This window comes from Trachurus trachurus, assembly GCF_905171665.1.
Source record: "Trachurus trachurus genome assembly, chromosome: 14".
NCBI lineage: Eukaryota > Metazoa > Chordata > Actinopteri > Carangiformes > Carangidae > Trachurus > Trachurus trachurus.
In genome coordinates this window covers 7,876,759-7,889,619 of record NC_139903.1, presented here as the reverse complement: position 1 = coordinate 7,889,619, position 12,861 = coordinate 7,876,759, and the positions used below count along the sequence as shown (strand labels likewise).

The 12,861-nt window shown below is 38.0% G+C and overlaps 1 protein-coding gene across 1 annotated transcript in view; it reads left to right on the top strand.

Annotated features, from left to right (window-relative positions):
- Window positions 1–2,138: 2,138 nt before the first annotated feature.
- Window positions 2,139–12,861, top strand: part of LOC310997337 (uncharacterized protein) — a gene marked incomplete at its 3' end in the record, with an annotated part of 36,743 nt that continues 26,020 nt past the window's right edge. Inside the window, exon 1 of the mRNA XM_083987012.1 lies at window positions 2,139–2,221. Within this exon, the coding sequence (XP_083843138.1) occupies window positions 2,198–2,221 (24 nt within the window). The 5' untranslated portion in view covers window positions 2,139–2,197. The remainder of the gene's footprint in view (window positions 2,222–12,861) is intronic.

Sequence of the window (12,861 nt, the reverse complement as noted above, 5' to 3'; positions counted from 1 at the left end):
TTCAGCAGCTTCTGTGCTGTGTTCTTCTATTCAATACAAACTTTGTTTACATTAAACAAGGTTTAGATTTTAGATCAAATCATCTTTTCTTTTTAAACTGAGGAGGAATAATGTAAATATCAAGACACGTGGTTATTATGAGGACTAGGACTTGATACAGTGATGGACTTGGAAATGGTCACTTTGGTTTGGTCTCGGGTTATAGATGTTGGATCCATCTTTTAACTTTACATAAAGAAGTAGTGACTTCCTTCCTGTCAGATGAATTAACATGTGAACATGGATGTTTTCTGTTTAACTGTTTAGAGGTGTACGACTCTTCAAATAATAAGGTTAAGTTAAGATATAATGGAAGTATAGCGACTGTTAATCGAAGAACAACACGTTTTAAGCCCTTTTTTTATCACACATGTGAATCAAAGACTGGATAAAAATGTAACTTATAAAACAATGAACAGTGCGTCTGTTTTGCATAGTTACATATTAAATGAAAGCTTATCAGCTATTTTAGAAATAAAAAGACACTGCACAGTCGTCACTGCATCCACAAACATACCCCCATTTATTACGGTGCAGGATATTGATATTAAAACGAATTATTCCATCATGTGGTTGAAAATATATTGTATTAAACTGGCAGGGGGAAAAAAACTGCAGTCATGTGACACAGGAGTGGAAACACAACTGTCATGTGACTGCACTGAATGAGAAGTTTCCACTAGAATGAGAAATGTGATTCAACTCAGTTTTATGTTGAATTGACTTTATATTTATAATATATTATATGTTTTTTTTATGTTTTTTTTTTGCATAAAACAGTTGTGGTCCATCTCTTTGTTCATGTTCACTAAACATGCAAACATAAAACTGCTCACAGGATTATTGTTTTAATCAGTTGCCATGATGATGTTTCATTATAATGATTAACAGTAAACTTCTATTTAGTTAATATAGAAGTGTTGCACCTGTTTTTATGTAGTTATGTTTATTAATTTGTCCATAATCACACATTTATTCCTCTCATCAATCATTCACTGAAACGAAATATATTTTCCAAGTTCTTATTCTGTTTTATCAGTTGTTAACTATATGACAAATAGCCTCTATGGCCACATTCCTCTCTATTTTTGCTTTCTTTTTTCCCTATTATCTTACCAGTGGAGGAATGTAACAGAAAGAATTTACTCAGGTTTGTGAGCGACGTTATTTATCTACTTCCATTTTTTTTTAATTATACAAAATATACCAACAAATACATAAACTAATGAATCATAATGTACAATGAGACAGGATTAACAAGTTTGAATTGTTTCTGGAGTGTTGAAATTACCTATAATAAGTGATGTAATTGTATATATATACATACACATACAAGTACCAGTGAAGTTATATATATATATATATATATATATATATATATATATATATATATATGTAGGCATATAACTTCACTGGTACTTTTATATAAGTAGCCTATAGGCTATAGGCTATAATCTGACAATTTAAGGTAGGCTACTTTAAGGTAGGATTTATTTGTATGTTTATCCATTAATTCATTAAGTGTGCAGTTTCAAATTAATAATTTAAAATATAAACAACACTTTAGTTAGAAAAAAAGAGAGACAGTAATGTTTACATTAAACACAGTAACTATAATGGATGAATAGCAGAGTGAGTGAGGGAGGGGCTTTTATTTTGGTAGTTTCAGTGTAATCTGATGCTGATATACTTTTATTGTATGAGTACAGCTGAGTACTGCTAATCACTGTGTGGAAGCATTTTTTTTGTGGAAATATATATATTTTTTTTAGTAAAGTATTAGTATTATTAGGTTACTTCCGCCTCTGTATGTGGTTAAGCCCCGCCCCTCGTATTCCGTTTCAGGCGGAAGTACGTCACGTCTACCGAAGTTAAAGATGCTCCTCCAACTGCCGTTTCTCTGTGACTTTAGCATTAAGTTGGAGACTCTGTGGCAAACTTTGGCCACACCTAGATCCTGTCCCATTTCAGCACACACACACACACACACACACACACACACACACATACACTGAGAGAAAAAAAGGGCAGGCTTTTATTTTTTTTTTTTTTTTTTTTTCTCTCTCTCTCTGAAACTGGTGCGTTTGTTTGTGTGTCGGCGAGTCCCGGCGGTGTGTAACCGGAGAGAGGGGCCTCACAGAGGGAATGCAGGACTGCAATGGAGCACAATGCAATAATACAGGTAAAAAAAAAAAAAAAAAGAAAAAAAAAAAAAGAGCCGATATAATTTCTACATTAATGTCGTTTTGTTACAATGTCGCGCCGACCTGTTGACGGTGTGTGTGTGTTATGTGTGTGTGTGTGTGTGGTTGAATATTTTATCCTCACCGTGTGTCGCCGTGAAAACGATCCGGGATTTCGTTATTTTGTAGCCCTATTTCATTTTTTTTTTCTACTTTTGCTCCCATGTAGGCTATTGATTGTTTTCCCATACGGATACCAGAGTTGCTCCGACAACTTTTAGTATTCAACCAGGGCTCAACTTTTATTATCGTTATTTTTATTTCATTTCATTGATTTTATTATTTATTTTTTTTAACCACCGTCTCCCTTCCTCCTCTTCTTTTTTTTTTTGTGGAAAATAAACCGCAGATATTCGTGTTTTTTCGGCGGAAGGAAGGGAAGGGGGGAAACGGTCGGTCTGTGTCTGTCTCTATCGGTGACAACACCGAGCTATATTATCACCGGAGCTTCAGCCATTAAACAGTTTAATATTTCTGATATTTTCGGGCGGTGTTAATGATTAATTTCTTTGTGTGTCGTGTCGAGTCGACAACAGTCTCGGGGGTTTCTACTGCTGCTGTTTCTGCTTCTTCTGCTAATTCTTCTGCTCTTTTTCTTTTACCTCTCCCCGGCTCTACCAACCCCCACACCCGCTGCCACCAGAACCTAAAACCTAAAACCTAAAACCAAGCAGCAACAACGACAGACAGACAGACAGAGCCACAGTAGGCTAATAATAAGAATAATAATATGGAGCTAAATGAAATTAAAGAAAAAAAAAATTGGCCGGCTGCCTGGCTAGAGGACGACAAAAAAAGAAAAAAAAAGAAATCAGGAAACTTTTCGAGCTGCTCCACATTTTCTTTTTTCAACAACAGCAGCAGCCACCAAAATGAAGGAAAAAAAGCACTGACATCGACATTTTTATTTTATATATTTATTTCTGACTCCGATCGTTCATATTTTAGCACAAACACACATAAAAAACACACAAATACACATACTGAGCTCGAGGTGGAGCAGCAGCAGCAGCAGTGGTGGTGGTGCTGCTGTTGCTTTTATAGGAAGCATATTGATATTATTATCAAATACCCCCCCCCCCCCCTCCCTCTCTCTCCTCAACACCACCCAACCACCCCTACCTCTCCGACCCAACCCCCCCTCCACCCCCCCGACATTTTGTCTCCGGCGTAATTACCACAGTTAAAGGAGGAATGTTAATATTGTGTGTGTGTGTGTGTGTGTGTTGGTGTTTGAAGGGTAAATGCGGAGTTTTTGTACTTGAAATAGCGAAGGATCAGTGCTGCCTTAAAAAAAAAAATCCAGGAAACAGAAACATGTAGAGGACATATGTATATCTATAAGCAAGGCAGTATTTTTGAATGATTTTTAGTAATAAAACCGATAAAGTCCATTTATTTTGACAGAAATCCTCCATGTGTGGCTAAAGGAGGTTATTTAATATTCCACTGGTGGTTGTATGTTTTCATAATGTCTCTGTTTAAATATTAATTTATTGCACCATTCATTGTTTTTTTTTGTTTAAACTTCCTTTTTTTTTCTTTTTCTATTGAATAACAGGATATAGCCAAGGTCATTACCCTGTTTATTTGTTTATTTATTTACGTATTGTCCAAAAGCAGGAGACATTTTATTATTAATATTCATCATCCACAGTTTTTTTTTTCCTCTTCCTGTGCTGAAAAAAATGACTGTGTAGAGAAATATCTCGCTGCATTATTCCCAGAAATATCACGAGAACTGACGTAGGCAGGGTGCAGATTAAGGGTTTCCATTTTAAATTCTTGTGTGTGTGTGTGTGTGTGTGTGTGTGTGTGTATGTGTGTGTGTGTCAGTGTGTGTGTTTTAGACAGAGGGCTGCCTCTCAGTGCTCAGATTATATTATGTGGCTTTTATTTTCCTGCCTGCTCAGCCCTGCCTCATTTCCACCACTAGGCTGGAGCACACAGCTTCAACTGGCCCTCCCCCAGGGCCTGCACACACACACACACACACACACACACACACACACACACACAAATCATATAACACGCCTATAGCACGCATATAACATGTTTATTACACTCTGTGCTGACGTGACAGTCGTATTTATCAAATATTCTCACTGTGATGAAGTTAAACGTGTGTGGATCTGGTTGTGAGGCTGCAGAGCTCATTTATCTCACTTTGTTGTATAGTTTCCATGTTTCCTCTGCTCTTATACAAACTAATATCTGAACCTATAAATGTTTAATATTGATAACTCAGTCGACACAACATCAATCCGTAATCAAATAATAGTTTGAAGTCAAAGTTTTTCAGTGAAATGGCGAATTTAGGTCAAAGTTCTCCGGTTATAACTTCTCATATTTTAGTGAAATTGCATCTATATGTGGAGATCAAAGGGGTTGATTGGTTGCGTGATCAGTCTATGTGACACCTGTGATGGTTGATAAATAAGTTTTGAATGTTAAAATGTCCAAGTTATGTGATTCTAGTTTCATAAATGTTTCCTAAACAATCGATCAATTACTTAGTTCTCAATCTCTTTGACCTCCTACCAGAACAGAAACCAGATTAATTGATCAGTTGATTGTCAGAGAGTACGGTAAATCTCCACCGATTGTTGATAAGTGCTTTTTTAATAATGTCTCAGAGTTTTTGGTCTAAGTTTGTGAAACAGTCGTGGATTTAGTTGTTCAAACACTGACAACACAAATCAGAAACTGCTTTTATTACAGAAGATTGATCTTTTTTTTTTGGTGCAGGCTTCTCAGCTGCTGTCTTTCGTGTGTGACCTGTTTCCTTTGACTTTCTGATCAGATATTAGAGCTATAAAAGGGAGTTTGATTGATTAGTAAGTTGAAAGGAAAGCAATTGGCAACTTTTTTTTTTTGATAACTGATTTGTCATTTCTAGGCAAACATGTTCATTAACTACTATATCTCACTCTGCTGTCATAGTTTGTCCCAACTTTTTCTTATAGGCTACAAATAGTAAAGCTCCAAGGATCAATAGATCAATTGATAACAGAAAAGTGACCAGATCTTAAACTGGTTAGATTAAATCTGTCCATTTATACATAGCCTATATATAATTTAAATATCTTACACATCTAATGATCGGTTGAGAAGTTGATTGTCACATTAATCATTACCAGAAGTTGCAGCTCTGTTAATTCTTATATTATATTGATTATATTGAGGTCAATCTTTTCAATATTCCTCTTGATATCTCTATTATAACTCCAGGGGCTGATGGCGTTGCTGCTTGTGGATGATTTAATCTTCCTTTACTCATTATTACTATGATCTTTCCTCATATCATATCATTATGTGACTATAATAATAATAATAATGATAATAATGACACTTAAAAACAGGTCAGTATGTGACGCACCGATAAATTAAAATGTAAAGTGCGTCTCTGCAGGGTAATTAAGTGATAATGTATTGAGGGTATCAGGAGCTCAGTGTCCAACTGTTTAATATCTACTGTGTCCGCACGCAGCCTTTAATCAGATCTCTTTGTGTTTTAAACCGATATCAAGTTCACAAATCCATAAATAATCTCATCATATCGTGGGAGAGGCTTCATCTGATTTTCCTCCAAAATAATATCCCATAAAAAAAAAAAAACGATCTGTGACTTTCCTGCAGTGGTTACTAACGTGTCTGTGCACGTCACTGATCTCTCACTTGTTCCTGCTGCTTATACTGTATATGTTACCACGACGATGTCCTTTAAATGCATCTATAATAACATCCCTGTGGTGTCTGTAGAGCCTCATCGTGTCGTATAATATTGAATATTATGACAATAATCGTTCAGTTAGTGGGTAAAACCCATCTGTGTAACTTGAAACTTGATCAAAATAAGTTTATTACACTTATAAATAACAGTTTTAATGTTCCACGAGTGTCTGCGTGGCTTCGTATTCACACTGAGTTCTGTGTTGCAGAGTTTAATAAACCACATTAAACCTCTATAATGTCATAACGTGGAGCTGGAGCGGCCGCAGGCTGGCTGAGTTTGTTTCTTATAAACCTGATCTTCTCCTCCGTCCTGTTTCAGACTCAGACTGACACTCTCACCTTTATATTCACAGCAGATATCTTATATATAGGCCTATACGTATATATATCGTTGAAACGTTCTCCTTCATGATGATTTAACCTTGTGGTGTGTTTGTGATGTTCCTGCACAGGCGTTTGGTTAAAGACCTTGTGTCACTCTTGTGTTTTTTTTATTCATTTATTTATAATATTTTATTATTAGGCCTATTATATATATATATATTTATATTATTGTGTAGTTTTTATTCTGGCTGCATCACAGAGACTTGACTAACAGCAGCAGCAGCAGCAGCAGCTCTGGTGGCCGGATGTGGAGCAGCGTGTTTGACATTCAACAGTGACCTTGTCTAAATTAGTGGCATTTTTTTTTCTGCTCACCATCATCGTGGTGCTGAGCTTCATGTTGTTTTTCATTAGTGTGTGTGTGTGTGTGTGTGTGTGTGTGTGTGTGTGTGTAGTTTTGTTGTCCCCACAGGACCATGCAGAGTGTGTGTCTGTGTGTGTTTGATCCTCCACTCCACGGTGACGCCATGAGTGATTTAATGTCTCTGCGTTTTTATTATTAGTATAGTATGTATATTAATATTATTATTATACTGTGGCTTTTTAAAAATACCCTGCTGTCTATGTGTGTGTGTGTGTGTGTGTGTGTGTGTGTGTGTGTGTGTGTGTATGTGGCTGATGCGTACATATTTTCTGCGGTGTGATATTTATTCTGTATCTGTCTAAAAATTGATCCTGGGCCTGCTGCAGCTGGTCTGCAGAGCTACAGAGCTGCTGGTGGGGGAGGGGAGGGAGGGAGGTGGTGGTGGGTTATGGGTATTGGGGAGGAGGAGGAGGAGGAAGAGTGGGGGGGGGGGGGGGGGGGGGGGGGGTATGGATGTCGTATAAACGCAGGAGTGAAATTTTGAGGTACACTGGGTACGGAAAGTATTCAGACCCATTCCGATTTTTCACTCTTTATTTCATTGCAGCCATTTGCTAAAATCAAAAAAGTTCATTTTATTTCTCATTAATGTACACTCAGCACCCCATCTTGACAGAAAAAAACAGAAATGTAGAATTTTTTGCAAATTTATTAAAAAAGAAAAACTGAAATATCACATGGTCATAAGTATTCAGACCCCTTTATATTTTTCACTTTGCAGCCATTTGCTAAAATCAAAAAAGTTCATTTTATTTCTCATTAATGTACACTTAGCACCCCATCTTGACAGAAAAAAACAGAAATGTAGAATTTTTTGCAAATTTATTAAAAAAGAAAAACTGAAATATCACATGGTCATAAGTAACCCTTTGCTGTGACACTCATATTTAACTCGCATGCTGTCCATTTCTTCTGATCCTCCTTGAGATGGTTCTACTCCTTCATTGGAGGTTACAAAAGAATTTCTGCAGCACTCAAGGTTCCTAAGAGCACAGTGGCCTCCATAATCCTTAAATGGAAGAAGTTTGGGACGACCAGAACTCTTCCTAGACCTGGCCGTCCAGCCAAACTGAGCAATCGTGGGAGAAGAGCCTTGGTGAGAGAGGTAAAGAAGAACCCAAATATCACTGTGGCTGAGCTCCAGAGATGCAGTGGGGAGATGGGAGAAAGTTCCAGATGGTCAACTATCACTGCAGCCCTCCACCAGTCGGGGCTTTATGGCAGAGTGGCCCGACGGAAGCCTCTCCTCAGTGCAAGACATATGAAAGCCCGCATAGAGTTTGCCAAAAAACACATGAAGGACTCCCAGGCTATGAGAAATATGATTCTCTGGTCTGATGAGACAAAGATTGAACTTTTTGCAATTAATTCTAAGCGGTATGTGTGGAGAAAACCAGGCACTGCTCATCACCTGCCCAATACAAAGGGCTGCAGTGATAGTTGACTTTGTGGAACTTTTTCCCATCTCCCCACTGCATCTCTGGAGCTCAGCCACAGTGATCTTTGGGTTCTTCTTTACCTCTCTCACCAAGGCTCTTCTCCCACGATTGCTCAGTTTGGCTGGACGGCCAGGTCTAGGAAGAGTTCTGGTCGTCCCAAACTTCTTCCATTTAAGGATTATGGAGGCCACTGTGCTCTTAGGAACCTTGAGTGCTGCAGAAGTTCTTTTGTAACCTCCAATGAAGGAGTAGAACCATCTCAAGGAGGATCAGAAGAAATGGACAGCATGCGAGTTAAATATGAGTGTCACAGCAAAGGGTTACTTAATGACCATGTGATATTTCAGTTTTTCTTTTTTAATAAATTTGCAAAAATTTCTACATTTCTGTTTTTTTCTGTCAAGCTGGGGTGCTGAGTGTACATTAATGAGAAATAAAATGAACTTTTTTGATTTTAGCAAATGGCTGCAAAGTGAAAAATTTAAAGGGGTCTGAATACTTATGACCATGTGATATTTCAGTTTTTCTTTTTTAATAAATTTGCAAAAATTTCTACATTTCTGTTTTTTTCAGTCAAGATGGGGTGCTGAGTGTACATTAATGAGAAATAAAATGAACTTTTTTGATTTTAACAAATGGCTGCAATGAAACAAAGAGTGAAAAATGTAAAGGGGTCTGAATACTTTCCGTACCCACTGTATATTCTGAGTGGAGGTGAAGCTGCTGCAACATCACAGCAGCTGCATGCAGAGTGACACTGAGGGGAGGGGAGGGGAGGGAGGGGGGCTTTGGTGGAGTTGGGGATGTGGTGGGGGAGTTTGGGGGGGGGGGTTGAGGGGTGCAGAGACACTGTATATGCATTTTATTTAGTGAATCTTCACGAGCCATCTATCAGGAGTAAATGGGTAACAGCTGCATCGCGGCCCCACCCTGAGCCGTAGCTATACACACTGGGCTCCTTTTATTTCCTATGGATAACAAGCCTGCGAATGTGACGTGACTCCTCCTCCTCCTCCTCCTCCTCCTCCTCCTCCTCCTCCTCCTCTTTGCTGCTAATATGAAAAATCTGATCTGTCGTCGTGCACTTTAAAAATGCACGAAAATAATCAGCTGATTGAAACAAACATTAAACAGGAACTGTTCTGATATAATCGTTTCACAACATGTTTCTGTTTGTGTGTTTGTTCCCTTGTTACTCCATAAGAGCTTTATTAATGAACAAAAATTAAATCTAGAACTATTGAATAATAGTTTAAAGTTTAATCTTCTCAGATATTTGAATATTCCCCTCCTATAACTTGGACTTCAATCAATCAATACGATGAGGTATAAGCCTATAGTGAATCAAACAGGATTGATTATCAGTGGAAATAATCAAACTAGTTTCATAAAGATGTTGATAGTTTGTGCTCTGGGTTGTGATTGTTGAGTGCTTATTTCTAAATCAATGAATAATTTAACATTTTGAAAGCCAAATCTTTCACTTTCCTGTTTCCTTAAGTCAGGAATTTGCAGTAAAATAGAATATTTCCTGTTGGGATGTGGGTCGGTCGTCACCAGACTCTTAATTGGCAGATTATTTGATAGTGAACAAACTGTTGGTTTCAATCCTGTGCAGATGTAGCAGTGATATTAATGATAAAAAAGTGGCCGGTCTCTGGGTTTTTAAGTCACTGAGACGTGTTTGTTGAACATTGTGGCTGGTTCTGCAGCTCGTGTGTTGCAGCTGTGCGTCTGCAGATTGTGTTTCACATGAAGCCCGGTTGTAATTCAGTCTTTTTCTCGCCTGTAGCTCCAAAACAGAGGGATCAGAGTGATGGAGTCGGTGTCAGAGCAGTGTTTATAATGGCAGGGCTGTGGAGAGCGGCTCAGCCTGTCTCTGCTCCGCTGGACACACACACAACTGCTGCATGTGTGCAGTTTATCCCGGTGGATGAACACGAGGGTGAAAAAACACCTGTGTTAAAGAGCGAGTTCAATGATGTTCGTCTTTTTCCTTTTATTCTTACTGAGGCCACATGTTTCTAAAATCTAAAATCTCTGTCTATAACGCAATGAAAACGCTGTGCTGGTTGAAACAGAGACAGATCTGGAACAAAGTTCATTTGTCTGAAATTTGTCCATTTCAGTGTCAAAATGTTCAGAAGAGACGCGTCTTGTGAAAAACGAGTCCAATATTTACTCTGGTGCTGTATAGGTCCTCCAGGCCTGTGTGTGGCGCTGTAACGCTGCCACACACCTGTTTCAACACCAGAAACAGAGAAGAAGACAGAAAGCTTCCTGGCTAGAAGTGGGTTAAATGTTGGGAGTCGTGATGATGATTTAACAGGAGAGATTCAGCCGCAGTGTTGTTGTTACGTCCATAGACTGTAACGTGTAGCGTTGTGGCTCAGGTTACAGGTTAGAGCGGTCGGGAGTAGCCTATGACATCATCGTTTCTCAAAAGATCAGTTTTAGATGTCTACATGTAAACGCTGGAGCGGTGTTTTCAGATTTTACCACTATTTTTATTTATTTATTCATTTATTAGCTATATTTTATTTGTTCATTCATTTAGGGACAGTGGACACCAATAAGCGTTGCTGTAGATGCACCATAGTTAGCCGACAAGGCCATCTTTTCATCTTGAGTCCCTGGACAGATGTTAAAATGTAAAATGTTAATATGTTAAAACAGAATATAAGAGGAAGGAGGTCCTACATGGAAACAATAGAATGAGATGGGACCAAAAAATACAGTTTCACCCCCTCCCAAAATGTTAAAACGATAAAAAACAAACTCATGTACCTGTATATTCACTGAAACCTGTATCCGTATGGACAGGCTCTAGGATATTAGCAAGCAAGCACTGCATGTCATGTGATCAGAATGAACCAATCAGCTGCATGGACCGGCTTCTCCTGCAGCAACACGCTGCCTGGTGTCTCTACCAGCAGCAGCAGCTCCCTCCCCCCGGTCCAAACCCCCCTGTCCAACCAAAAACTCTATTTTCCTTTGTGAAAACATTGTTTTTAAAAGTCTAACTACAAAGAAGGAGTTTCATCCAATTGTTTAAAGGACCAAAAAAACCCATCTAGGTGTGAATGAAAAGTCCAAACACATAATAAAGTGTCTGGTTTCTGTCGTTTGGTCTAAATTTCATAGAGAGGCTCAAACCAACATGGCAGCAGAGGAGTCACATACATCGGCCTCAGAAACTGAAACTCCATTGTTCCCAAAAATGATTGAAAACTGAGCTGCTCTGTTTCACTGTTGCACCGGGTGACGTGGACGAACCTCCAGCTGAAAATAGTTCCCAACAAATGAACCGTTTCCTCTCATTGATTTGTCAAAAACGACATTGAATTAGTGACTTTTTTAAAAGAAATGAAAGTAATTAAGAGAGAGAAAGAGAAAGAGCAGAAAAGTTGACTTCTATGTTTCTGTTAAAGCTCTAAAGATGTTATTATGAATTATTTAGTTGTTTTTTTAATAGGATTTGTTGACAATCAGTGAATTAATCAATTCAAAAAAATAATTGATATCTATGTTTATTTAAAAACCAAAAAGCAGAAATGCCTCTAACATATGGGAGGTTATATAAACTGTATTTTTCGTTCATCTGACATTTTTATATAGACAAACATAAAATAGACACAATAACAATCAGGTTAATGAATAATGTAAATAATCATTAGTTGCAGCCGCCAACGTATTGAAATTTCAGTAGAAACTGTATTAAATATTCTGTTAACACAAAGTAGAGCTTGACTGAACTGATTTGTTGATTATTTGTTGAGCGATCAATCATTTTGATTATTTAATTAAAAGCAGACATTACAAAAAATTCTGTGGCTGTCGCTTGTTAAATATGAATATGAATATTTCCTGCTCCTCCTTTTCTGTTCATAAACAACATAAGGAGACGTTTAAAGTTTAATATTTCTGTGGTTCAGATATTTTCCACTACTTCCTGACATTTCTTGACTAGATGATTATTATTGATTTTGAGAGAAAGGAGCTCGCAGACAAATCTGCAGTGAAGATTATTCTGCGTTTTAGTTCTTATCTGTTCTTATTTATGCAAAAACATGAGCCATGTTTCTACTAAACGTCTCTCTGACCTCAAAATAACTTGATAAAAACTTTTGAAAAAACTGAACTGAAACTTGAGTCGGTGTGTGTGTGTGTGTGTGTGTGTGTGGGAGCTGATGATGTGACCTCCCTGTGAAACTCAATCTACTGCAAAAACGATTCAAAGTGTGGAGATATGTAAAACTCACAGCTCTGAAGAATGAAGCTGTGGCTCAGGATCCAAAATGGCCGCTCACGGTGCTCCCGAAGGAAACAGGCGGGGGTTGTAGTTTTGTAGTTCAGGTTGTATTTTTGGGTATTTTTAGGCATTTTTAGGTGTTTTATTATTATTATTTTAATCTTTTACCTTTTTTCCTTGGGGTGTCACCTCACAGTTCCTCATATAGAGCAGTGAAGTCAAGTCCAGGCTGCTTGTGTCGGCCCTTTTTAGATGTATGAACCTGAACTGAAGCAGTTGATTCATTGCTCCAGCCGTCGACACAGGGAGCGTTTACCTGCTGCCACTCATATTTTATACAGCCAAGTGTCACTTATCACACTTTTTTTCCTCTTCACCAACTCACAACCTGGTTTCATTCAAATA